Raw genomic sequence first — 26,946 nt, forward strand, 5'->3', positions numbered from 1 at the left:
CACACACACACACACACACACACACACACACACACACACACACACACACACACACACACACATATAAAAAAAACCGCTGTTAGTGGTGTCGGGTCAGCCATCTCTTCTTCGTTTGTTACCAGACTCTGGTTGCATTGTGGGATAGCGTAGTGAGGTCCGTGGTTTACTTTGGCGGTAGTACGCATTCGGAAACGTCTTCCGTACTACAGAATGCGTACTGAGTATTCGGACGCGCTATATTTTTCCCATACGACAAAATGCATACTATATAGTATGAGTATTCGGATGCAGCCATAAAGAAACAGGTCCTTCATGGAGCCTTCTTGTACCTCATTATGCCCGAGTGGTCTGGTTTAGACCTGCTGACCTGTGCAGCACCTTCGGGTCTGAACGTCAAGTTTCCAGAAAAAGCTAGTTTTTCCTCCATGTATTTGCTTTCTAGACGATCCTCTGGCCGTGTGCCGGAGCGCCATGCTGCAAGGTCAATATTTAGCTGCGGCCATCCGATACACGCTGAGAGGGCAGGGCAGGGTGGACCAGGAATACATTGAAGCGTGTTCCTTAAAAAATATTATTTAGTTACACACCCGTTGGATATTTGGTTAACGTCAGCAATTAAGGATGGACATATACACACAGAAGCTTCTGTACACACTTGCAATCCTAGAAACACTTTATATGATAACCAGACATTCAAGACATTCAAAAGGAAGACAATTCCTACTTTATTAGACAGAAAATGTGTGCATACCAGCCTAAATACAGAGCCGTAATTATAAGGCAAAATATACAAAAAAAACACATTCAGTTCATTACGGTCAGACTCTTGTAAACTGAAAAGTGTTAACAACATCACAGGCGTCATTACTCCCTCTGTCTCCCTCTTTTTCTCCATCTCTCTCTCCCCCATCCATCTCTCACTAATTTCTTTAATTCGCCTCTGCCTCCCTCTCTTTCCCCCTTTTCCATGCTTTCTTTGCCTCACTCCCATCTACCTCTCTTCTTCCTCTATCGCTAATACCTCCCTCTCTCTCTCCCTCCCTCCCTCTCTCTCTTTCTCCTATCTTTCTTTCCCTCTCTATCAACCTCTCTCTCCCTCTCCCTCACTCCTTTCTCATAGTGAATCAAGCCCTACAGCACTCCCTGGCTTGGTTGCTGCTGTGGCAACGGTGTCCAAGGACAACAGCGTTCTCCTGGCTCCCTGAGCCACGCTCAGCGGATGGACCACGGAGCCCCAGGGGTGATGGGAGGTGCACGTCATCGGCTGTATCTTCACAAGTAACCCAGAAAAAACGCTCAGGTTTGACCTGAAATGACCGACGGTAAGAGGAGAGACAAGGATAAATATTGTTCATCCAAGACTGCAGATGGCGGTAAAAAGTTTATAGTACAGCTGAGTGCATTCTGGGAAAATGCTGTACGTTTATAAACTGTAGATTTTACCTGAACTGACGAATAGAGATGTGAAGAAACTTGAAAGTACACATTTTGTTACACGGTGGGGCACCCTGGTATGGAAGTAATAAGTAATAAAAACGTATTTTGGATCTTCTAGTCCAGGCCATAAACTGACCTGAACTGACCGACAGTAAGGCAAGACTGCAGATACTTGGCAGAAGACATTGTCCTAGTATAGTAAAGGATACACACTGAGAGAAAACAGTATATCCCTGCAGTTCTAGCCTAAAAATGGCCCAGGGTATTAACCTTAACTGACTGGTAGGCAAAATGCAAGTGTACATTTTGTTTGTGCAACTAGGAATTTCGCGAGTATAGTGGGGTACACGCTTGAATGCATAAGACATATGGACTCATTTTGGATGGTTCTGATCGAAGTCATAAACAAACCCCTTGTTGGTACTCCTTCTTCCAGCTTTGGGTTGGGTTCTTCCTGATCATAATGGTAAAAAAAGCTGGTCTGAATTTAATCAAATCATGCACAATACATGAGTCAGCATTGGGTTGAAAACCTCTGTCGTGTTGGAAGAGCGATCCAACGTCAACGACGGCAACCTGATTCATGTGGTTCTACTCAAGTCAAGGTCCTTTTTTTGCGTTTGGCGAGAAGAACCATGAATCCAGTTTCATTTTTGACTCCATCATATGTAGAATTATGAAAATGCATGCCTGGAAGTCACAGTCAAAATAGTGCTTGCTTTCTTGGCGTCTTTCTCAAAATACCGGACAACCCCCCAGAACGATGCTGAAGTGTACGTGATGATTGTTGTGTTTTCCATCAATATACATTTATGTTTCCCCGATGACGGTACACACACGTGATACTCCAAATTCATAAGACAACATAATTACATGTGTGAAGGAGTGTAGCAGACACAGGGTTCAATAGTGTTCAGCTGTATGTTAGAGCTTAGTTTGGCGAGAACAATAAAAATATGATATTAGATTCTCCTTAAATTCTTCCTTCCTTACCTATTGGCCCAGGTACCTTCATGTTTAAAAATAAGAGCCGAGTGATTGGATCGCTGACAACGCTTTACTCCACTCCACTTACTCACCTGTCTTCTTATCTGGGCCGAATTCACAATAGTATTTTAAGGACAATAATCTTTGTAGCTGTTGATTTTTAAGATCAGATTTACGAAGACGAAAAAAATAGTTGTCGTTTCTTCTAAGATCTAACATTTCTTCTTGATTTTATAAAAAGCAATTCAGTTGATCTTCTTAAGAAATTTCTTGAGGATTATCATTTTGTGATTCAGGCCTCAGGTTCAAAGAGAAAACAATTATAGAGTTATTATTAATAGATATTTCTATTGGTGATCAATCTACCCGTTCTTTTCTGAATCAGCTCATAATTTAACCGACAATGAACCATTGCAATTTCAGATGGTCACCTATGGTTGGCAGAATTTGGCAGTAGTTGGAGACTGGCACCCATCAATGAGCCTGATATGTCACTGAAATAACGTTTTTTTAAGATGTGTTTCATTGTATGCTGAGTCATCGTCATCATAAATAATTTCAAGCATTTTGTCCCTCAACTCTAAACAGTAACAAGCTATCTAATTTTTGCAGGGGTAACATCATAATCCGATTGTGATGCTACCGAAATTATTATAAAGGATACACATTCAGGAGGTTTTGTGGGACTTAATTTGATTCCTTCAGGCAGATGATGGAAGAACAATCACACAAATCCTGCAATTTTATAGGGACACAAACCACACACAAATACACAACATCACCCCTCCCCTTCCCCTATCTAAAGAAGATTTAGATTATTATTTATTTAGATTATTGTAGCCTGAAGATTGTTTTGGTCTGGATCCACTATAACTCTTCACTTCCTGTTCCCACGGTGACTACTCTTGCTCTGTAACCCATGATCGCCCCCCCCCCCCATTAGATGTCCCCTGGAACCCTGCACCAACCATCTCCTCCATCATTGGTCGAACAGAGCGCCATAGATACCCATAGAGTCAAATACCACAGATAGTGCGAGGCAACAATGGATCGCTTGATATGCGTCACAACCCTCCTGACATACATCATTGTTTTGGCTAAATTGTGAACTTTCAAATCAACATGTTTGCCATTCCTGGGTTACTACATCGAGAGTCCTTGATAAGGGTGAACCTTGTGTTCTTCTTTTGGGTATGAAGGATTTATTTTGTATATACAAGGCGGCCGTACAGTATCACCCTGGACGTGAAGGGAATGAATTAAAATGATCTCTCTGTGGTTCGTTTGGTATGTGGGACGGTATTTTTAGATCCCCAAATATGCTTTTCAGATTTGCTTTGTTTTTTCTTTTTTTAAGTGTAAATCTACCCGGCTTCTTTTTCTAGGCCTGCAACCGACCGCTTGGCAAAGTACATACAGGCATGTACAAAAAAAATAACTATTTGAAAAAGCTTAAATGTGGGTGCAAGGAAAAATAATTCTCAAAGCGCTCTTTGTACGAGGCGGAGAGAAAAAAACAACACGGATTCGCCTTCTAGAGGAGCTGGTCCATTTTCACCTACGTTTTCCTACCAGAGCGAATTCTCAGCTTCAGATGCCTATGATTTAGACTCTATTTCTTTTTTTCCGATAATAAACCATATCGGCGAGGAATTCACGACTATTTCCGCTGGGCCCTCTGAGCTCCATTTAAACAAGAGAGAGAGAGAGAGAGAGAGAGAGAGAGAGAGAGAGAGAGAGAGAGAGAGAGAGAGAGAGAGAGAGAGAGAGAGAGAGAGAGAGAGAGAGAGAGAGAGAGAGGGGGAGGGAGGGGGAGAGAGAGAGAGAGAGAGAGAGGGAGAGAGAGAAAAATATGGAGGAACATCACACATAAGTCTTCCGTTGTCGCTCGCCCACCCATGTGACCTCTTGGGTCATGTGACCAATGCGGCTATACCTTCCACTGTCCACATGTATTATGGTGTGTGGGCGTGTGTGATGGGGGGGGGTAGCATTGGGCTTGCACTGTTAAACTAAAATCCACCTAGCAATCGTGATTCATCAGGAGGAAAATAAACACTAAATTAGTCACTTCCTGAGATTCCCAGACATGCTGTTCAGACACCGGAACTATTTGAGGTTCTCTCTGGTCAAATATGACCTCAGGCTAGGAATGGTTTGCCTCAACAGGGCCTGTTGGAGTGTGAAACCCCCTAGACCCCCTAGATGCCTGATAAGGGGTCTCTGGTGGCTTTAGTATAGTGGGAAAGTTGACTTCGTAAGATGAAACCCAGTGGTGAACTCAGTTTTGGTTTCCTACTTTCTTTTCGACTTCTAACCTGTACACACCTGCATGCATATTCACATGCACACATAGAGACAACCATACACAAAGAAAATAGCTCCACGAGCCCCCTTGAGCCTCAAACAAGGTTCTGATTGGCCAGAATTACTGGAATATCCTCACCTCTTTACCATTCAGACGATGCGATTCTCTCTCCCTGCCTCGCATCACGTTCTGCTTGGCGTTTTGCCGTAAACCCTTCCGACCAACCAATCAGAGGCAAAACAACCGGTAACCATGACCACAATGACCTCCAGAGAACGTTTCATTATCGAATAATTCAAATCATGTCCTTGACCATTTTGTACCTTTTTATGAACAGAGCCGTGCAGACAGACAGAGGGGGCGGGTTAAAAGAAAGGAGAGGGAAGCATATAGAAATGCAGGCCGGAATTAAACCGGGGGGGGGTTCAACACTACAAGATAACACGTGGTTAGCAGGATGTTGAACCACTGGTCCACAGACTGCTCAAAAGGCCCCACCCCCCCAGCTGTGACATCGCAGAGTACGTGCTCAACCCCCCCCCCCCCCCTCACCCATGAAGGGCCTCCTCCCTCGAGACAAACCTCCTCCCAGAATGCTCTCACCACATCTGCCCCCCCCCCCCACCCGCCACTCGCCTCTCCCCCATCTGGATGAGCAGGCAGGAGGGAGGAAAGCGGGGGGGGGGGGGCTGGCTGACAGCTGGACAGCAGGCCCTGTGTTCCTTTGGTTCTCCTGCGCTGCTCCTCTTTCTGCCGGGGTTGGTGGGTTTCACTCTCTCAGTCTCTCTCTTCCATGTCCCGCGTCATCAGTGGGACAGTGGAGGGGGGGGGGGGCGGGGTATTATTTAAGCTCTACTTGGCTCTCTGCAGCCCTATTCCGTTGAACGTACCGATATGCACGGCAGGGATAATGAAGGAACTGATGTGTTCGCTTTTAGCTTGCTCGTGTTAATATTTTCTTGTGTAAATCAAAGGGTGGATGGGGGTTTACGGGACGTGGCGGATGGGGCCGGTGGTGTGGCCTTGTCATGGCAGAGTGTGACTAAAGTATACACAGCCCATCCTTTTGTTTGGAAACCGAGGCCCATAAATGCTTGTTTTCAAATGTTGACGTGACATCATAACAAGAAAACAGCTGCTCCAGATCAACATTTTGAATGGTCTAATATTTTCCGCTGTCCACTTTAAAAGTTGAATTGTTTCTTCGTGTACTTATGTCTTAAACTTATACAATGCATTTCTTATTCATATATTATAGTTATATTATATTTCCACATCTCTATCGGATCCTGTCCTAAATATAATTTAATCACTAAACCTTTAGCTGCAAACTGGTGTTGAATTAGAAAAACATTAGGTATATTATCTTGGATTTCTGAACACTTCATGCCAATGCATGTAGAGTGGCAGGAGCAGAGGTCACACAGAGCAGCCTGGTGCTTAATCAGAACCTGCTGGAGAGAGACAGGATACCAAGGCCAGGGGAGGGAGAGAGAGATAGGAGAGAGGGGGAGGAAGGGCGCAAAGGAGGAGAGAGGGGGAGAGGGAGGTAATTATAAGAAGAAATTGAGAGACAGGCTACCCAGGCCAGGGGAGGCAGAGAGAGGGACGTGGAGGGCGGGAGGTAATAATAAGAAGAAATAGAGACAGGCTACCCAGGCCAGGGGACGTAAAATAGATAGGAGGGAGGGAGGGAGGGAGTGGGAGAGAGGGAGGGAGAGAGGTAACCATAAGAAGAAATGGAGAGGGGATACCCAGGCCCGAAGAGGTAAAATAGATAGGGGAGAAGGGGAGGGAGCGTATCAAAAACAAATAGGTTTTCCAGGCTATACGAGAGATGGAGAGAGAAAGTCAAAAAGAGAGAGGACAGAAAAAAGAGAGAAAGAGGCTTCCAAAGCTAGGAAAGAAAGAGATGAGCTAGGGGAGATGGAGAGCGATGGGAGATAGAGAGAGAATTACGAGAGTGAGATAGAGGCTAACCAGGCTAGCAGAGGTAGTACGAGGGTAGGGGAAAGAATGTCTTCATGAGGAGGAAGGGAAGAGAGGGAGAGAGGAGGGAGAGAGGGATAGCAGTAGAAGAAAAAGTGAAAGAGGAGAGAGCAGTGAAAGAATGGCAGAGAGATGGAGAGAGAGAATGGCAATGGGATCAGACGGGATGAGGAAGAGGGGAAGCATATGTAGCAGCAGAAGAAGATTGGAATTTAGGAGGGTGGAGGACAGAATGAATGAATGACGGAGGACGGCTGTGAATGTATGCTTGTGTTTGGGGGGCGGCTTGGGAATCGTGTGGCCAGGGAGGGGGAGGGAGGGAGGGGAGCTGGGGAGGGGTCCTAAAGGATGTGAGTCACAGTCCCTGTCAGAGCCAGCGGGGAGGGTCTTGGTGAGGCGGGGGAGAGGGAGGGAGGGAGGGAGGCGGAGGAGCACTGTGCTTGAGTAAGGAGGGGTGGGGGGGAGAAAAGAGTGCCGGCCCCTCGTACTCCACTCTGGCTTCATGCAGAGGCACTCGGCGTCAGCAGAAAAAGCGCTAATGTGATCAAGATGGAAGCGGTGCGTGGAGCTTTTCTGCCGCTCCGTCTCGCCTGCGCTCTCCCGGCCCGGCCGTCTCCTGGGCCCCGGCTTCTCAGCGTCTGCCCAGAGGCGCACGCTTCTACCAAAGCGACCCGGGACGGCTTAAAGTGTGTTGTTTACGCGACCGTGATTTAAGGACCGCAGGCATGTCAGAGTCCGAGCGATGGATGGAAGGATTTGCGGTGACCCCAAACTCTTGAGTGATCGTTTTTTAAAGAGAGTCGTTGCAGATTCTGGATCTTCTTGCCTTTTAGATATCTCATCGCCCTGGATGTCCGATCTACCGCTTTGAAACAGATTCATAGGCGTTTGTATTGGACAACGCTGTGTTTGAATACAAGCCAGGCAGTAAAGCAAAGTTTTATTATTTGAAGTGTGGTGGTGGTGTTGGCGGTGGTCGGTGGGGCTTTTACCTCGGAGGGTCGGAGGTCAAGTCCTGTTGAAGTTGGCTCTTCTCTCCTCAGGAATAAGAAGGTGCACAATAATGGATATTCATGGGTTTTTACAAAATGTACATTTTGTTGGTGTTTGCATGGCTAAGGTTTATGATCACAGTTTAAGCAGAGGTAGACTAGATGTTAAGTATCAGTATCGTTTATGACAACACTTGGATAATAAAATGTGGATTGTCTATATATTCATATATGATTAACGCTGCTATTGTTAAGTTTATGTGTCCGTACGATCAAAGAAGATACAAAACACTATCTTCTGTTTACACCAATGCAGTGGAAATTATATAGCTAACCATAATTGCCGATTATATCATCCTTTTTGACCTCTTACAGCATCAAACCATACAGCTGTCACTTTTTAAAAAGCCTTTTTCTGCACTTGTATAGAGGCAGAAAATCTGTGTATGTAACGATTACATCATTGATCCATCTGAATAAGCATTGCACAACTTTTACCCAAGTGTCATCAGGCTATCTCCAGGCTCTGTGCTATTGATTGCTCAGCCATTCGCATCACCAGAACTCCTGACTATGCGGGTTTTCCCTTTGGTGGCACTGGTATTTATAAAATAACTTTAAATAATCAAATAATTGTTAAAAACTTTGGGCTGCCATATTGCCACCGGTGGTTTGGTTCAATGATATGTTGTTCTTTTAAATAAATGGTTGTTACATAAGAATTTTAGTTTATTAAAAATATCCTCACACATAAAATAACTATGATTCACCAAGGAGATTAATGCAACACCTTAAATATACAACGGCAGTTTTGTTGGACTATTTAGTAGAAATATGGTTTGTGTCAGTTTATATAGGCCTGGCTAAGTTTATACTTCCAGAGAAGACTAATGGAACCTAATTACAGTCCACTTCTTCTACCCTGGACTGTCAAGCTGTTTATTTTCAAACTGAAGCATTACTTGCCAGATTATTTTCTGCAAATTCAGTTAAACCCTTATGTTGAAATCTCAAAATACTGACATTTCCCGCGCACCCCTTTCATCACTTCTCCTCTCTCCTCTCTCCTTCTCTCCTATTGTTTCTCTTTGAATTTCTTCACCCCTCCCTCCTTGTTTTCTTCCCTCCAATCTTCTTCTGCTCTCCCCTCCTAACCTCCTCTCCTCTTAATTTTCCAACTCCTTCATTCTTCACCTCTCCTACTCCCTTCCATCTCTCCTCCTTTTACTAATTCCTCCACTCCTCTCCCCCTGATCTCCTCCTGATCTCCTCCTCTCCCGTTCTTCTGGTTCCCTTCCCACAGGAACGGGCGGAGCTGAGTGTATCTGGTCCTCCGTTTGGTCACGGCCCATGGCTTAGCAGCGGAGGAGGTTGTTGACCATGCCAGTAGCCATGCGGAAACGGAGCTGGGAGGAGCACGTGACCCATCGCTCGGGGTTACCGTACAGCTTTGATGACCTGGATCTGGTCTGCTGTCGTAGCGCCGGCCCCGGCCCCGGTGACGGCTCTAAACACGGCCGCCAGGTGCGTTGTGCGTCCATGCCGGAGTGCCACCACCACCGGCCGGCGCCGGACGGGATTCCAAGGGGGAGCGACGCTGCGGCGTCTGTGGTCGGGGACGCAAGACTCCTTTGCGAGACGTGGGAAGATGCAGTCGGAAAGGTTGACATTGGCTGTTCAGGGGACGGGCCGGAGGAGAGTGGAGTTCTTGAGTCGCCCGGGTCGCAGGGTCTCCCAGGCTCGCCGAGGGAGGGAGCTTCCAGCCCGGACTCCAAAGATAGACTATCGAGCCTCACAGTTATTAACGGCACAGTCGATAGTGGTTGTGAAATCAGTCGTTTTGGAGACAGTACGGAACACGGCGACAGCGATGGAGTCGCTAACGGCGGTTGCAGCGGTGGCAGTGATGACGACGTGGTCGCTGGTGCAAATATGGTTTCCGAGGAGCCACAACAGCAACCGTGCATATCTATTAGTCTAGACAATGGGTCTCTAGTGTCCGCGCTTGCCGTTAATCAGACTTATGATTATTATGAAACAATGGAGAGCCAAACAGATGGCCGGGGCGAGCCTTCCGAGCCCCCGGGCGCCACGCTGACCTATTCTGCTGAACCAGAATCCGATGCCGTCCCTCCCAACACCGAGAGACAGGAGGAAATCTTCCCCGCATCTCATGCGGGGATGAATTGCAGTCTATCTTCAGGTGAGGCGTGCCGCTTATCAGACCCGGCGGAAGATAGCGACGGATGGCTGCAGGCTAACCGGGTTACGGAGCAGACGGTGACCGATGCCGCGGAAGAGGAATGCAGCGCAGCAGGAACAGAACGCAGGAACGTAGATGCTGTCGATAAGGTAAAAGGATTAGATCTCCCCGCAACACTGGTGGCTGAAAGTCAGGCGGCACCTTCACCTCCGGCGGCGTCAGAGGGACCCGCGGTGGAGGAGGTGGATCCCAGTTCTGATAGCCTGGCTTTCCACCACAGTGTGTTAGCGCTGCGTGACGTTGGGATCGCAGAGATGGATCAGAACCGAGAAGAGGATAGGGCTGAAGTCAACGGCCAGGCTGAAGTCAACCAGAGTTCATCAACGGCTGGTGGAATGCATGTTAAAGTTCAATGCTGCACCGAGGGAATCAATGGCCATGTGTTATCTGAACAACAACTGGACAGTGGACTAGTAACAAACACCATTCAGTGTGAGGAGGAAAATATGGAAAACAAGTCCTCTGGGAATCTCGACGGGAGCCCAGTATCCCATGACTTGACCTTTTCAGAGAGCCAAACCAAATCTCAACCTGGACCGCTAGAGAACAGCGTGTCAAAACTGGACACGATTCTCGAGTTTAACTCTTCCGAGTCGGACGACAATCCAACGCCGAAGACACCCACGAATAACGCCTTGAGTCTCGCCGACGCGCCATTGGATCAACCACCCACCAATATGGACTCAAAGCAAAACACCACCACCCTCCAGAGACCTCAGACAGAGGCTTCAGCACGGGTGGTGGAGGATGACCTCACACCACATGGACTCCCTGGCAACCGAGCCTCTGGCTGTTACCTAGGTGAGCCACCTGCCCGCGATGGGCCAGATGGTCAGAGCAAACACCGCGGCTCAGACACCACATGCTCCACATTTGAGGAGACGGAGGAGACGGAGGCAGCGCAGGCGGCCGCTGCACATTGCGGCCCTCAGGGGCCGACTCCTGGTCCCCACGAGATGAGTGAATCTGAGGTCCTGAAGGATGACAGCGCGGTGAAGATGCGGGTTAAAAAGGTAAATGAATGGGATTATAAGTGTCTGTCAACCCTTTTTATATGTTTCAGTAGGACCCCATTTGTGTTCTAGTCCTGTAGGAAAGTAGATTGCGCATTTGCAGAAATGAAAAGGAGCGTTTTTGTTTTTATTTATCTTTCTAATCTCTTTTGCAATCACAGTCACGACACTGCAATTCCTCAAATGATTTCTTTGTTGTAATAAGCAACACTTAACTGGGCACCACATCGTTTCGGTCTCGCTCTCGCTGGCTCGCCGGCTGGAAAACAATGACTTCACTCTTGCATGCTTACAGATCTGCGACAGTGGGATCTGTCAAATGTTTCTGTCTCTCCCACCCTCGGGTTGCAAAACAAGGTCCTATAAGGGCATGGATTCCGTAACGGCAGTTTAAAGCTCACAGCGCACACACACTCCTACAGGACTGCATTGACCGGAGCGGTGGAAAGCTAAGAGCTAGGAAGCTAACCACTAGAAGGCTAAGCAGCCAGGGTGCTAAACCGCTGATATAATTTATACTCGTTTGACATTCATGGCTGATCATCATCAGTGATGGAACTAAAGATGTGACACTATTATCGAGTTTTTACTGGAAATGAAACCCACATAAAATAATGGTCATTGTAGGTCAAGCCATAAAATGACAATTTTTGACACCAGGAATAATAACAATAGCGACGTTATATTGACAACACAGGGGTTAGTCAAATTGGTATGTTGTTTTGAAGAGCCAACCGATCACTGACTGCATCGTATTTCAGCCTAGCCATATTGCTTGTGATACGCTCTGGTTGTTTAAAATATAAATACCACTGTAGATACAAGCTGTTACCTTGCTTTGACCAAAACACCGAAACCGGGCCATCCCATAGATAGCCAAGGGGCAATGGGGCGCTTGTATGCCTCGGCCTTTCTTTAGAGTTCATGGTTCACTTCACATTGACAGCATCCTGAATATTTATCTGACAAACTCCCACATCTAACCATATCCAATTCACATGAACCTGTTTAAGATAAATTGCACAAATGTTCACCTCAGCGTCGTTGACGTAAAAATTGACGCCAGCTGCCATTGAGGAAAGGGCGCTCTGAAGTCACAGGGCAAAACGAGGGGAAGCGGAAAGCCTCCGGCATTTTCTATGACCGGTTAGCAACCGTTTGTGCAGCGGTTGAGGTGAAACCTCCCCTGAATCAAACACCTCTGAGAATGTGTTCTCCCTCTGCTGCTGTAACTGGAAAAAAAAAAAGAGCGAGCCCGTAAAAAGAGGAGTCCTCGGGTTCAATGCTTCCACCATATGGCGGTAATGGCCGCTCCGCTGGGCTCGGAGCGCTCGGACGCAGCGGGATGCCAGTTTATTCAGGAGACAGGCTTCCAGGGAATGTCTTCGGAGCGGAGTCAGCCGGCGGGGGGGGGGGGGGGGGGGGGGGGGGGGGGGACATCGGGGGCTTCTCCCCACGTGTAGGTCACACACACTGACTAATTGAATTGGAAGCGAGGGGGTTCAGCATGCCCATCGCCTCACTCTGGCTGGAGGCCCAAGAGCTGCTGCTCAGACACGAGACCCGGTGATGAGCTATTACCGGGCTCATTGTTGAACTGAATTACATTGGGAAGTTATTTCCATCTGGCAAATACATGATTCGGAACATTGTGTATCAGCTGGGCTGTTTGGCTCCCAGCTGAACGTTACTGGGTTCGATTCCCTCTTGCTCCACAGACTACGCCTCATTGAAGAGCAAGGTGCCTCACCCCTACCTGCCCCTTCATCACATGGATCCACCTGATAACCTTTCTCGGGCCTCCTATTTATAGCTTCATATTTATTGAATTAGCGCCGTAATTCTTGATACATCTTGTTGTTAGCAGAAGGCGGCTAGTGTCCATGCCTGACGTATAGCGCCCGGTGGTGCAGGCAGGAGATGGCTGTCGATAGACACTTTAATTCTATTGTCTGGGGCCCATCACGGCCCCGGGAGATAGCTGCTGCTGCTGTTGTTGTCAGAGGAGGATAATCTGGGGGAAAATGAAGCCATTTGGCTATCTGTAATGGCTGGGAGATGGATGGCACGATAGCGTGCTCTTTGTCAGGGTGTTTATTTGTTTTCCGCCAACGGGGCCTTATCTCGACCTCGGGGCCCGAAAGATGGGCTCACATGTCTGACGTCACCACCGGACCACTCTCTGAGCTGGCTTCTCATTCTCCTCCCTTCTCCGTTCAATTCAAACCAGTTGGCTTTATGAGCAGGGCCTATGTACAATACGTGTCGCTAAAGCAAAGCCAAACATGATTTATTGAACAACGCAAATAATAATAGGTAAATAAACATAACAAATAGCAATACAGAAGTTCATGAAAAGATAACTATACCATAAGGTAATTATCTTTGGCCCTCTCTCTCTCTCTCTTTATCTCCCTTTCTCTCTGTCTCTCTCTTGTGTTTGGCCTCCTGTTGAGGAGGTCAGAGGTCGGGGGGTCACTGGGTGAAGCTCTGGTTCGGAGAAGTAATGCGATGAAGAGATGCTAAATTGATTGAGAATGTCTGAGGGCAGACTGGATTGGACGCAGGCCTGCTGCAGTGTGAGGAGGGGAGGGGGGGGTGCGGGACGGAGGACAGGGGACTGGGAAAGGAAGATGGGGGCGGTGGTGGTGGTGGAGGAGGAGGGGTGGGTGGGTTCTGGAAGTTCAAACACTGTGGGAACTGTCTTCCATCCACAGAAAACAGGAAGTGAGGAGGAATGTGATTAAAACCTCAAAAGATGAGACAGAGCGAGAGAGAGAGAGAGAGAGAGAGAGAGAGAGAGAGAGAGAGAGAGAGAGAGAGAGAGAGAGAGAGAGAGAGGGAGAGGGAGAGAGGAAATAAACGTAGAAACCAGCAGCATGAAACATCATCCAGCGAAAAACCATTCAAATGCACACGTTTTGCGTTTGTTTTTCATTGTTGTTTTTTTACTATGCTGGTTGTGTGGTTATTTTTATTATTGCCACTCGGGCTCTCCTGCTTTTGTTCATGGAGTACAGCTCCCTTGTAAAGATACTATTGTTTCCCTACACCACCATGTGTAGTGTACAGACATCTGAGCCGAGGGAAGAGAGAGGGTGAGAGAGAGAGGGAGGGAGAAGGGGAGGAGAGAGCGTGAGATGGGAAGGGAGAGAGAGAGAGAGAGAGAGAGAGAGAGAGAGAGAGAGAGAGAGAGAGAGAGAGAGAGAGAGAGAGAGAGAGAGAGAGAGAGAGAGAGAGAGAGAGAGAGAGAGAGAGAGAGAGAGAGAGAATGCAGCGATGTGTTGCGGTGCCGCCGGCGTTGGGATGCCATGCGTCAGGCCCCGGCGGCAAACTTCCCCATGAACTTACACACGCACACGCACACACACACACACACACACACACACGCACACACAGACTCTCCACGTCGACTGGGCAGCTCCTTCCAGCAGACCCAATCCCCTATGACAGGCTAATTGGAAGCTGACTGGAAAATAACTGCAAGCACGGGTCTCCAGTCGGGTACTGGTGGGACAGGCCTGCGGGCCGGAGCCCTCAGTCTGCCCGCATCCGGGACACCAGCGCCCGCTCATCACCCAGCAGAACACAAGTAACAAGAACGGGATGCACTTTCTTTGTATAGCACCTTTTAAAACATGCATTACTAATCGCTTTACATGAGAACCAACAGACCCAGTAAAAGCAGTATCAGGCAATTCGAGACCTTGAGTGTGTAACAATGTTCTTCGTGTGATAAAAACATTATTGAAGTGTTAACTTTATCAGTCATGACGCACCACCACATCCGCACTGTGTCCACACACCCATCGTAAAACACGTTCCCGCAAAACCAATTCCGCCACATTATTATCCCGGCTTCAGGAAAACATTGTTTTGCTGCTCAAACATCTCGGTACGATTTCATCCCTCGTAAGCCGGACAAATCCATGTCTGCCCTGAGGGGGACAATCTAGGAACACAGCCACTGGAAACCAAAGCGCCGGTCAGATTACACCTGTGGCCATTCCTGTGTATGCACTTGCAGGTATACACGTGCGTGCTCTTTGGAGACCCAGAACCCTGCTGTGTCCCGCATGTCTGACTCCACTGCCATTAAAGCGTTAAATCAGATTGTTATTAGATGTGTTTGGGGTGAAGTGGAGATGTCCTTGTGATGTCGTGATCACTCTCTTTTTCTCAATTGCCCTGGGAGGGATGTGGTCCTGATGTCATATCCTGGGTATGACAAACACTGAAAGGAATGGGTTGCTGATTTATTAAGTTGCTGAACTTTTAAACTTTAACTTTTTTTATTTTTTTCACCATACAGAAATTAAATGAATTGCAGGCTATAGAGGACATTCAGATGGAGCATCTTAGATGGGTTAAAATGCTGTCTCATTTCACATGTTCTCCACCGGGGGTCAGTGTGAGACCTGGTAGAGTACCCTTGTTAAATAGCATCTTGGGACCAAAAAGAGAGACCACAGAGGGAATAAATCCAGCATTGTCTCATTCATTTGAAATTAATATAATAAACTATTGTTACTACCATAGGGCTTCATGAGGGCTATATAATAATAATTCATAATCTAAGCAATAAGATTAGAAATATGCGCCTCTTGGAGATGGCAGGTTTGAGGTTAGGATGCTCAACTCTCAGCCAAAAAGTACCGGGTTGATCCCCCTTGTCGGCAGCCTAACCCCTGGGCATCCGAGAGCAAGTTGTCCTAGCTAATTTTTTACATGTGTCTAAAATACACTTGGAGTCGGTTTAGTGAAATGCATCTGCTGAACGACTCAACACTAGTAAATAGTGCAGAGCTCCGGTTGGGGTTGAGGCGCTGCCCCTTGTGGGCCAGCCTGGCTAACACACAAGAGACCGGCTGGCTGGCAGTCAACACTTCACACCCGGGCCTCTTCCAGGGCAAACCCGGGCCAGCTGGGGCCTCTGCCTCCTGTTCCCATGGCTGATCCAAAGCTGGCGAGGGCAGCGAGCGGGAGGTCAGGGCAGTAATAAGACCCCCACAGCACACCATGAGGGACGGATCGCCGCGGCGACCGGGCAGCTGCGTGGGATTTCTGGTCCAGGGGTTTCGTGTTTTTTCTTTTCTACTTTCGCCCAGCTTAAAAGACGAAGGGGCCACAAAGGCCGTCCTCGGTTCGCAGGCAGAATGTCGGGTGGATTTTTGTGCGCCGCGCTGTTCGCTGGAAGCTCTTTGTCAAGTGGGAACCATTGATGACGTTGAGGAAAGAAGGTTGTGTTTTAAGGATTGTGTTGACGCTTGTGTTTTTGTGTTGGGTCTCCAGCGGGATAGTTCCCGCCTGGACTCCATGGTGCTGCTGCTGATGAAGCTGGACCAGTTGGACAAGGAGATTGATAACGCTCTCAGTGCCACCTCTTCCATGGACAGCACCCCCACCCCACGCAGGAGAAACCTGGTAAACTAAATAGAATCCAAATAATAATGACCTCTTTGTAGCTGGGCCTTCCTGGATCTTCAGTTTCCCCAGACCAAATCCAATAAGAACATAAAGTGATTTGATGTAGCATACTCTTTTCCTCTTAGATTCCTCATCCTCATGTAAGTAAAACTTGAAGATATTACGAATTCTTTTTTTAACCTTTCAACCTGTCAATCTTGGGTTCTGTGCAGGATATGGATCCAGGGTCTCAAACTGGCAACCCTTCCCAGGAGACCCTTTTATCTGCTGCTCCATCGAAACCCCATCTTGGCGCCAAACCCAAGACATCGGTGAGTACGGTGCTGCCTTCAAGACCTGCTTTGCATCAAACACCACACATAAGTCTTCAGTAATTTGGCAGACACCATTCAGAAGACACCCAAGCAAATCACAATGAACACTTGGGGAACCAAGATTCCCTGAGTTAGGCCGTCTTGCTCAAGGATGAACAAGGGATTGACCCCATTACCTTTGTGCTGGGCGTTGACCATCCTAGCCTCTACAGTACCCAGCCCCTATGGACGAGCAATTGCTCTGTCATCTGGTGAAGTCCGGTGGTTGTACTTCTTGATTGAGAGGCGATGCCTGGCTTCCTCTTTCAGCTCTTGGTCTGGGCTGTGTGACAGGGGAGGTGGAGTCCCTGGCCTCACAGTTGATCAAGCGGTACCAGGCTTTCATAACGGCCCTGCTCTGTGATTGGTCTGGTGCCTTCAGTTGTGCTCTGGGGCCCCGGGGGCCGTTATACACTCCTGACTTCCACTGCAAAGTCTCTGCTCTATCAGTCTTCATTAAGAGTTGCCTGGTGTGTGTGTGCGTGTGTGTGTGTGTGTGTGTGCGTGTGTGTGTGTGTGTGTGTGTGTGTGTGTGCGTGTGTGTGTGTGTGTGTGTGTGTGTGTGTGTGTGTGTGTGTGTGTGTGTGTGCGTGTGTGTGTGTGTGTATGTGTGTGTGCATTATTTACTTATGAAACACTCTGACACACATATCAACACACTCATTATGAAACACTATTTTACACACACACACACACACACACACACACACACACACACACACACACACACACACACACACACACACACACACACACACACACACACACACACACACACACACACACACACACACAGCACTATCACACACTCAGGGTGACTTGCGGATTGGAGGAATGTTTCCAGGCACTTAGAGCTTAGCCGAGCAGACGGTAAACTCTATAATTAGCAAGTTCTGGGGTCTAGATCCCCTCTGCTCCAACAAAGAGGTCAGTAGGGGTGGTGGGGGGTGAAAGGACAGGATGGGGGGGTTGAGGGGTGGGGGAGGGGGCACGGTTCAAGAGAGACATCTTTAGTCCGCTCGCTTGCTCACTTAATGACTTTTCTCCTCCCCGCTGGCGTCGAGGGGCCCTCAGAAGACAGCCCGGAGGCTGACCTGCCCAGTGGGCCGCTGCAGTGGTTGTTAGAACTCTTTCTCATAGGCATTTGTCGTTTTTTTTTGACTGGGACTGGACACAATAATCCGTTTTCTGGGAAGGCGGGTGTGCATCCGTAGTCCCTGGGCTGGTCACACGCTGGAATACATTATTTATTATAACACTCTGGGATGGACAGGACCTGCCTCACTGGAGGAAAGACATACAACGGGTTAAAGATGAAGAGAAGATTTTGACTTTGTACAACAGTCTCTGTAAGAGACTCATGATTCACTTGTTCAGAGTTCACCTGGACTCTGCATTGCCTCCCCACTAACTGCCCCTTCTCCCCCCTTTATTTACTAAAAACTGTGCTGTTCAATCATCCTTGCACTTAACACTGGTGCTTAGCAGCGTGTAGCATCTTATCCTAGCTGTCTTTGCTGTATACAGGGAATAGGTTAACCTAGTAATTGAAAGTACTTGGAACTTGTTTCTATGTACAGACAGCGATATTTTGTTTCTCTTGCTTCTGTACAAATCGACTTAGTGTAAGTCACTTTGGATAAAAGGTCTGCTAAGTGCCCTAAATGTAAATGTAAACGACATTAACAGACACACAGCGTTAGTACACAAGAGACGGGACTGTAAGTGATTGAATGAGTGCATCACTCTGGTTACGGGCCTCAGCAGGAGGGTGTCGTGGGAGAGTGCTGACAGGGGGAGCCGGGAGGTGATTGGATCGTTGAACAAGATGTTTCTGTTCTATTTGGAAGTTCCTGGAAAAAACATCAACAGAAACGCTTGTTTTGTTTTTCTCTTATCTCGGTCAGGCCAAAGGTGTGAAAAAGTGCTGAAATGCCAGCAGGGACATCAGTGAATTCCTTAGTGAAGGGTAACGTGTCTGACTCTCTTGTGTTCCTCAACCCCGAATCTCTTTCCCTCTTTTTTTCGGTGTCCTTCGACTTCTTGACACGCAATCAAAAATGCTCGTTTAACCGTTGACCCCCCCCCCTGCTCTTAATGTCTACGGCGCACAACGCCTGTCAGACATTCATTGTTATCCAAGGTCTGTGTGTATTTGTGTGTGCGTGCCTTTTTTTTTCCTCCTTTTTACTTTCCCTCCACATTGCAAACTCCGCTAAGCCTTTGTAAACACAGCCTTTACTGCGCGTAATGCTCAGCTCAGCGCTAACCGAGGGGCTTTTACTGTGAAGGCGCGACAGGGGGAGATTGATGGATGCCAAGGGGTTGTTGACTTCATGAAGTGGGCTCTTAGGGCCTAATAGTAGCGGGGGGTGGGGGGGAGGGCATTCAGCCCTTTCCGACCTCAAGTGTCCCGACGCCCACTTAATCTCCTTAAGGCGGTCAAAACTGGTCTGGTGAATGGGGCCGGCGGCACAGAACCAGGGGATCCAGATGTAGGCCGCACGGCTGGGCTCTCTATTGTCCCCCTGCTCCAATCCCTCCAATCCTGATTGGCTTTGGAGAGTTCCTGTGATTCCTGGAAATTCAAATGAGATTAGTGGAGGTGGAGCGGACGTTGTTGGCCTCTGGGATTGGAAAGAGGTTTTTCTGTACCCTGACACTGTCCAGAAGGCACGATGAGACATTGAACTTCTTTGAATAGTCTTCATGTGTGTCTATCGATGGTTGGACCAGATGTGAAGGATAAACGTCATCATTGAATGAGAGGCAACAATGAAACAAGTCCATCCAATGTTTGTGTGCGTGTGTGTGTGTGTGTGTGTGTGTGTGTGTGTGTGTGTGTGTGTGTGTGTGTGTGTGTGTGTGTGTGTGTGTGTGTGTGTGCGCGTGAGTGTTCGTTTTTGTGCATTTGTGTTAGTGTGTGTTTGTCTGTGTATGTATGTGTGTTATGTATGTGTGTTAGAGTGTGTGTTTGTGTGTTCGTGTTTGTATGTGTGTTAGTGTGTGTGAGTCACTGTGTGTATGTGTGTTAGTGTGTTTGAATGTCTGTGTGTGTATGTTTTTCAGTGTGTGTGCGTGTCTGTTAGTGTGTGTGTGTGGTCATGGAGTGAGTTTCAATGTGCGCTTGCGTTCCGTCTGCATTATGTAAGGTCAGTCACCTGGCAAACAAAGCCTGTTGGCCTTGGCTATAACTGACACACCTACACACACATATGCACACACACACGTCCACACATATGCATAAACACACACACACATACCCCCCTCTCTCCCGTTCTCTCTCTATTACCCTATCTCTCACACTCAGACACTCTCTCTCTCTATCTCTCTTTCCTTGTGACAAACTCTCTCTCTCTCGTTTCTTCTCACATGCACCCTCTCTCCTTTCCTTGGCACACACCCTCCTCCCCCCAATGCATGGTGGTGGTGGCTGGGCTTGTGATTGTTCCCTTTCGGCCATGTGGTGTCTGACCTCTCTAATATGTCTTATCCAACACTGCCATGGAGCCATCACAGCAACACTCCTTCCTTCATCAGTGATGCAGATCTACAGATTTTGTAGATCTGCAATAAATAAAAGTTTTTTTAAAAAAAGTAATATGAATGTAACATATTTCTTTACAGACGATTAAGTGAGTTTAGATGTTTTCAGAATAAAGGAGCCGGCAGAACAGTAGACAGGAGCCAGTGAAGTCTAGATGAAAAATATTATAGAAATTGACACATTCAACAAGACCCCAGATATCCCAATTCGGTTGTTTTACCCCATAATTGCTGTTAGAATTATTGTGTCTTATTGTTATTTGTGTCCATTGAAACCAATTCGAAATGTCCTCCCAAGGGTCCCTGACCCCGGACCAACCTAGCTGAGGCAGGATTTCTCTATCCAGACAATGTTCTCAAATAATTGACCCCTTGTCTGTTTGCGTCCCCGGTTATGTACGTAACCATAACAACAAGAGAGCTCGGCGTCCCCTCAGACCGGCCCCATGCATGCGTCACCCCCATGCATGCGTCACCCCCCTGCTGTTCCCAGCAGCACCGGGGGCGTGGGTGTCCGTCCTTCTGGGCTCGGGGCGGACTCATCCCGCCAGGCTGTTGTTAGAGCCACGTGCGGCGGGTGGCTGAAGCACACATTCAGCTGGTGGCTCGCTTGTATGGGATGTTGTGGCAAAGCAGGTGTGTGTGTGTGTGTTGCTGTCTGTAGCTGTGTGTGTGTGTGTGTGTGTGGATGTTGTTTTTGTTGGCAGGTTCTTGGTGCTTGTTTTGTGCAGCAGGTGTGTGTGTGTGTGTGTGTGTGTGTGTGTGTGTGTGTGTGTGTGTGTGTGTGTGTGTGTGTGTGTGTGTGTGTGTGTGTGTGTGCGGTGGGTGGCCTGGATGGATTGTTGTCAATTGTAAAATAAAGAATCTGGTAAAAATTGTGTGTACGGCTGCTTCAGGGTTGTTAAGTTGTCATGGTATGGCATCAGTGTTTGTTATTGTAATTCTAGTATCCATTGGGAGTATTTCTATGAAAACATCTTGAAACGTGTCGATACTTAGTAATTGTGATTATTGTTACAGTACAATATGCCTCACAATGTTCCTTAATACGAGAATCAGTTCATTACCGTAAACATTTACCTCATCTGTATCATGCCGTTGGTTTTTCCTATGATTGGCACCTCTTTACGGGCACATTCCCGGCAATGCCTTGTCCCAGGCATTCTGGCCGGCCTCCCAGGACGGCTGTATTTTTAGCGGTCGTGGAGACCACAGAGGAAGAGCCCGGGTTATCGCTGGGCGGCGTCCTGGCCGGCAGCCTCCCTTGACCGCTCACTGCGGAGCGGGACAGTCGGAAACAACAGATCAATCACCCGGCGCTGTCGCAGTTCCCACGAGCAAGGCACTTGCTTAGAAATCGACCTTAACACTCCCGACAAACACAACACAACCGCCCCAAAGGGGGGGGGGGGGGGGGGGGGGGGGGGGGGGGGGGGGGGGGGGGGTGACCTTTCACCCCCGAACGTTGTTTGGATCCGTGTTCGTTCAACGGGGGCGACACCCCGCCCCTACTCTTGGACGCTGTTGGTCATCCAGGTTGTGGACTCCCCAGCGGTGGCTGTGAAGCGGCTGCGGGGAGGTGAAGTTCATGGCAGCTCGCTAACCCCCGGGGGGGAGGGTTATTCTTGGGAGCGGGCGGCGTGCGTTCTGGGGCTTGTTGTGGCGCTTGTCCCCGGGGTTATGGATGTGGCCTGTTATCATCGCAGCCCGGCAGACAATAGACTCGCCGTGGCTCTGCGTGCTAAGGTCACTGTCGGAGCGGCGCTCTATCCTTCCTCTTGCTTTTCCGCTGTGGCGGCCTGGCCATCCCTAGCTCTCTCTCTCTCTCTCTCTCTCTCTCTCTCTCTCTCTCTCTCTCTCTCTCTCTCTCTCTCTCTCTCTCTGACCACGCCCTTCAACTGGCCCCTTCCCAAGGAAGGACAAACACCGCCTCCAGGACTGCTCCTTAGCCATTCCTCTCTCCCTCCCTCTCTCTCTTTAGAGACGTTTTTACACTGCCAAATATGCCTGTCTAATGCACGCCATTTTACCGGCATGGTCCACGTGTTTACACTGCCCGAGGTAAATTTCCTGCTTGAGTTAGCAGCCCAATCTACCCTCCCGCACCCTACACACACTGGCGGTTTCATTTTGATGGAAATGCGATTAGGCGGCTCTGCGGTTCTGTTGGGGGGCGGGGGGGGGTTAGGGGAGAGGTGTTGCTGCGCTGTCAGAGACAACGCAGCGATATCAACATGAGTAGTTCTTACTGGAGAAAAGGCGAAATCCGCCAGCTGCTGACCATCATGGGAGAGAAGGTGAGCAGTTGCATTTAACGACGACGTTCCTTACGAGGCTTTTGTCGGGATAAAAAACAAGTGGTCAGCAAAGTAAAGAATATGTTGGCCTTTCTGTAGTAGTTAATCGCGTTTGTAGCCTACACTCAGATGTGAATTATGAAGAGGTCTAGACACTGTGCGTAGCCCCGCCTCTCAAGTGAACCAAGAAAGCCGTCGCTGTGACGAACAAACAAGGTTGTGTGCGAGTTTCACCTGTTCAAACTCGCACACAACGTCTAACTGATTACTGTTTTGATTTTTTGTTTGTTTTGTTTTGTCTTGTTTTTGTTTTATTTTTTTATTTATGATATTTACTTTTTTTATTTTTTATTTTTTTTTATTTTCCACAATGTCTTGTTTTTTAAACGATTTATGATGACTATATGCTCTGTAAGGTGACCTTGGGTGTCTTGAAAGGCACCTCTAAATTAAATGTATTATTATTATTTATTATTAAGGGATTTTACATCCTCGGATTCACACGCAAAACGCTGAAATTGCCTGGCGTGCCAAGCCGTGACCGAACCGGCTTGGCAGTGTAAAAAAGGCAGATGTCTCTCTTTCTTAGGCTACGTTTACATTATGTCGGTCTGAACAGAAGACGCAAAAGTGGCGTTGCGTCTTCACTTTTTATTCCGCGTTAGGCGAGCGTTTTCGTATGCACGCAGGAGATCTGCGTGCATACGGTGACACAAAAGTGTGTGGAATTCGGCCCCGTTTACACGAAGGGAAAACCAGATATTTCCACGCGGTTTGGCCTCTCGTTTACACGAAAACGCAGTTTTTATCACAGAAAACGATCATTTCTAAAAACTTTGGCCAAAGTGGAGATTTCTGAAAACGCCGGTTATGTGTTGTCGTGTCAACGGGGAGAAACAGGTTTTAGGTTCTGAAGCATCACATTATGCACCAAGAAATGCTTAATGTCATAAGAGCGCCCTATGTATCCAGTTTGTTTGTTACAGGAAGACGCTCGTGTTATTCGTTGTTGTTGATTCTGAGGATTCTGATTGGCTTTCATGGCTTTATCCTTCTCCCTACACTGCCGCCCATAGGTTTGGCATAGTTATAATGGCGCTCGACGGCGTATTTATGCGTTTTGATGTAAGCGACAACTTTTTTGAAAACAATGTTGTGTGCACAATGTTATTTTTGAAAACGGAGGGGGGGAAATATTTGTTTTTATAAATACCCTGCTATGCATAAACGTGGCCTTCGATTGGGTATGCATGCCAGGCGGCTAGGTGGTGCTGTGCACTATCGCACAACACCGCCATGTCTGAGCGCATGCGTAGAATCTTCCTTCTTCTCTTATCCGCGCCGCGAAAACCAAAAAGATCCTTCTCTGTTCAGTAATACTATCTGTACATATCCTGCACATTTCGTGGAAAGACTCCTCTAAGTTTATTAGAGCTGCCAGAGCAGCTTGAAGGTCCGACGCATTGGGAATAATCCAACATGTTTTTTTATTTCCCTGTAGCCTACTGGCGCATGCATGTATACCCGTAAACTCTCTCTCTCTCTCTCTCTCTCTCTCTCTCTCTCTCTCTCTCTCTCTCTCTCTCTCTCTCTCTCTCTCTCTCTCTCTCTCTCTCTCTCTCTCTCTCTCTCTCTCTCTCTCTCTCTCTCTCTCTCTCTCTCTCTCTCTCTCTCTCTCTCTCTCTCTCTGTATTGCTAGTTCTTTCTCTCTGAACTCTGTCCCTCTATTCTGTGTGTGTGTGTCTCTCTCTCACTCACTCACTCACACACTCACTCACTCACTCACTCAGTTTCAAATTCACTCTCACTAATTTCAAATTCTCTTACTATTTAATATTTTTGTCCCTACCTTCTGTGCTCTGTTTCTATATTCTGTGTGTGTGTCTCTGTCTTACATTTGTCATTTGCCATAGGGTATAGCAAGTTCCATGCTACATGCCTCCTAGGTGACCATAACTGGTCTCCTACAAACACAGGACGCGGGTGGTGGGGTTGTTGCTCAAACCGGCCAATCATCCACACTCTCTCCCATTCCAATACCCATCCCACCATACTATTTGGTATGCCGGAAAAGGATTTAGTATGTCCCAATAAATAGTATGGAAAATGCAGTATGCCAAAATTACCAGGATGTTATACTACATCCAGTCGCATTTCGCAGCATACGAGCCAGCATGCTTTTAGGCCATTCTGCCCCATAATCTTCTGGGCAGCAGAAGATACATCACATTGACTGAGCCCGCGAAAGTGGATGGGCGGCACTACAGGTGTGCTAAACAGTGAAATCACCTATAGCACGTCCCAATGCTAGGCCTACTTTGTGCAACACTACGTACTTTGTAAGGGTAGCAGCAGGATGTCATTGAGTAAAAAAAAAAAAGGCATATCCCTTTGGGGCATCCAGCAGCGATGTTAACATCGTTAACATCATTAACCGCGACAACACTATTAAAAGGTAATCTCTTATGCCTATCAAATGTATGTATAGTTTAACTTAATTCAGCACTGTTTCATGGTTCAATTAAATTGTACAATGTGTGGCTCCTTCGCCTCATTTATCAAAGTCAGGAGGGCCCCTCTTGAAAGCAGCGGTCCCATCCCTGATCTAGACTGTATCCTTCCCCTTTGGTCTCTCTCCCCCTCTCTGGTCCGATCCCTATCCTCCCTCATGCTTTCTCACCACCTGTCCTTGGGCCTTTTATCAACACACATTCCAGCCAGCCGATGTTTGGCCCGCTGCAGCGAGCTGAGTCCCCCCAGTGAGTCAACAAGCTGCTCAGCACCACAAAGACCAGCCTTTCTCACTCTGCTCCCCACCCCACCCCAGTCAGGGCCAAGCGTGCTGGCCTTCTGGGCTGTCACTGTCCCCAAGGCCGGCTCTCTGGGGCGCACAGCTGCGGCAGCCGTCCAGACAAACACACAGCAGTCTCCGACAGGGAGAAAATAGCCCTGTGTTGGAACACAGGATGTGGAAAAAATTGAACTTCTCTGCTCCGCCCCCCCCCCCCCCCCCCCTACCAAAGAAATCCTCCCTCTCTTTCCTTTTCTTTGTTCGTCTTTGCTATCCACTCAGAAATGTGCGCCTATGGCTATTGCATCAGGCGTTCCAGGAGCTCTATAGTCAGATTTAGAGGTCCGGAGAAAGAGGCATCAGGAGGTAGCTGACGTGCCCGCGATGTTGGTAGCAAACCGCTAGGAGCAGAGCACCGGTTGTAGCCCAGGGGCATGCAGCGCGACTTGTAAGGGTGCACTCACACTAGGCCATCTGGCCGTGGCCGTTGGCCGTTTTCACACCTAACCGTGCTCAAATGGCCCCATTGTTCTCTGGCCTGCACTCACACTAGGCCATCTGGCCGTGGCCGTTGGCCGTCGCAACTGTGGCCTGGCCACGGTAGGCTCTTGTACATACGTCATCACGTCGTAACACGTCATCACCAAGCCTCCGCTGCATGGACCATAATAAAGTCTGCCGCCAGTCAGAGTTTTAACAACAATGGACAACAACACAGAGAACACACCAACAGTTGAACCGCTTGACGCGTTGTTTACCGTTTAATGGGAATGAAGGCTCGTCGTCTTTATTATGTCCGTGGTCGTCGCATGGACTATACGTCATCCAGCTCAGGTTGCGTAGCCGTGCGTGTGCGCGTGTCGGCTCATTGGCATCTGTACCGTAGCGGCCCATACCGTAGCAGCACACCTCTCCCAAGTGGCCAAATTGGCCTGGCCACACTCACACTGGCAGATTTTAGCATGGTTAGGTGTGAAAATGGCCACGGCCACGGTCAGATGGCCTAGTGTGAGTGCACCCTAAGCAACAGCGAACACACGATTCTCTCACTCTGAGGCGAGGCGCACGAGACAGAGCGCCGTGGACAGTCAGGGTCAGAGGGTACACGTGCCTTGTGTTTTCTGTATTGTGCATCGCAGTTTAGGTTTAATTAAAGGTCCTTGCCATTGGATGCATTTTACGCTTTATTTACTTATGTACAATTCAGGACTATAAGCCTCTGTATATGATATAAACCCTCTAGACTTTATTATAGTGACGTTTGCTCTTGTCGGAAAATTATAGGCGGGCAATATTAAATGCTGTGAGTTTTATAGTTTCTCTGACTCAAACGATGCTTGAGTCAGCATCGTTTGGCATCATGTAATAACCATGATGCCAATGCTAGATATGTAATACTATCATTGCCAAATATTTACTGTTTTATTTTGTTTGATAATCTTTTAGTCGCCAGTATCAGCGTCGCATGAGGAATCCTATTGGTTAGTGTGGATACAGTATGTGCATATCAACGTCGATCTGTACACTGGCCAAAAATCACACC

At 48.0% G+C, this 26,946-nt stretch overlaps 1 protein-coding gene across 1 annotated transcript in view; it reads left to right on the top strand.

Annotated features, from left to right (window-relative positions):
- The first annotated feature begins 7,291 nt into the window (after positions 1-7,291).
- dlc1 (DLC1 Rho GTPase activating protein) overlaps positions 7,292-26,946 on the top strand; it is a 100,629-nt gene continuing 80,974 nt past the window's right edge. The window contains exons 1-4 of the mRNA XM_030351122.1: positions 7,292-7,774; positions 9,017-10,989; positions 16,282-16,413; positions 16,629-16,727. Of these exons, the coding sequence (XP_030206982.1) occupies positions 9,094-10,989; positions 16,282-16,413; positions 16,629-16,727 (2,127 nt within the window). The 5' untranslated portion in view covers positions 7,292-7,774; positions 9,017-9,093. The remainder of the gene's footprint in view (positions 7,775-9,016; positions 10,990-16,281; positions 16,414-16,628; positions 16,728-26,946) is intronic.

Source organism: Gadus morhua, chromosome 3 (assembly GCF_902167405.1).
Source record: "Gadus morhua chromosome 3, gadMor3.0, whole genome shotgun sequence".
NCBI lineage: Eukaryota > Metazoa > Chordata > Actinopteri > Gadiformes > Gadidae > Gadus > Gadus morhua.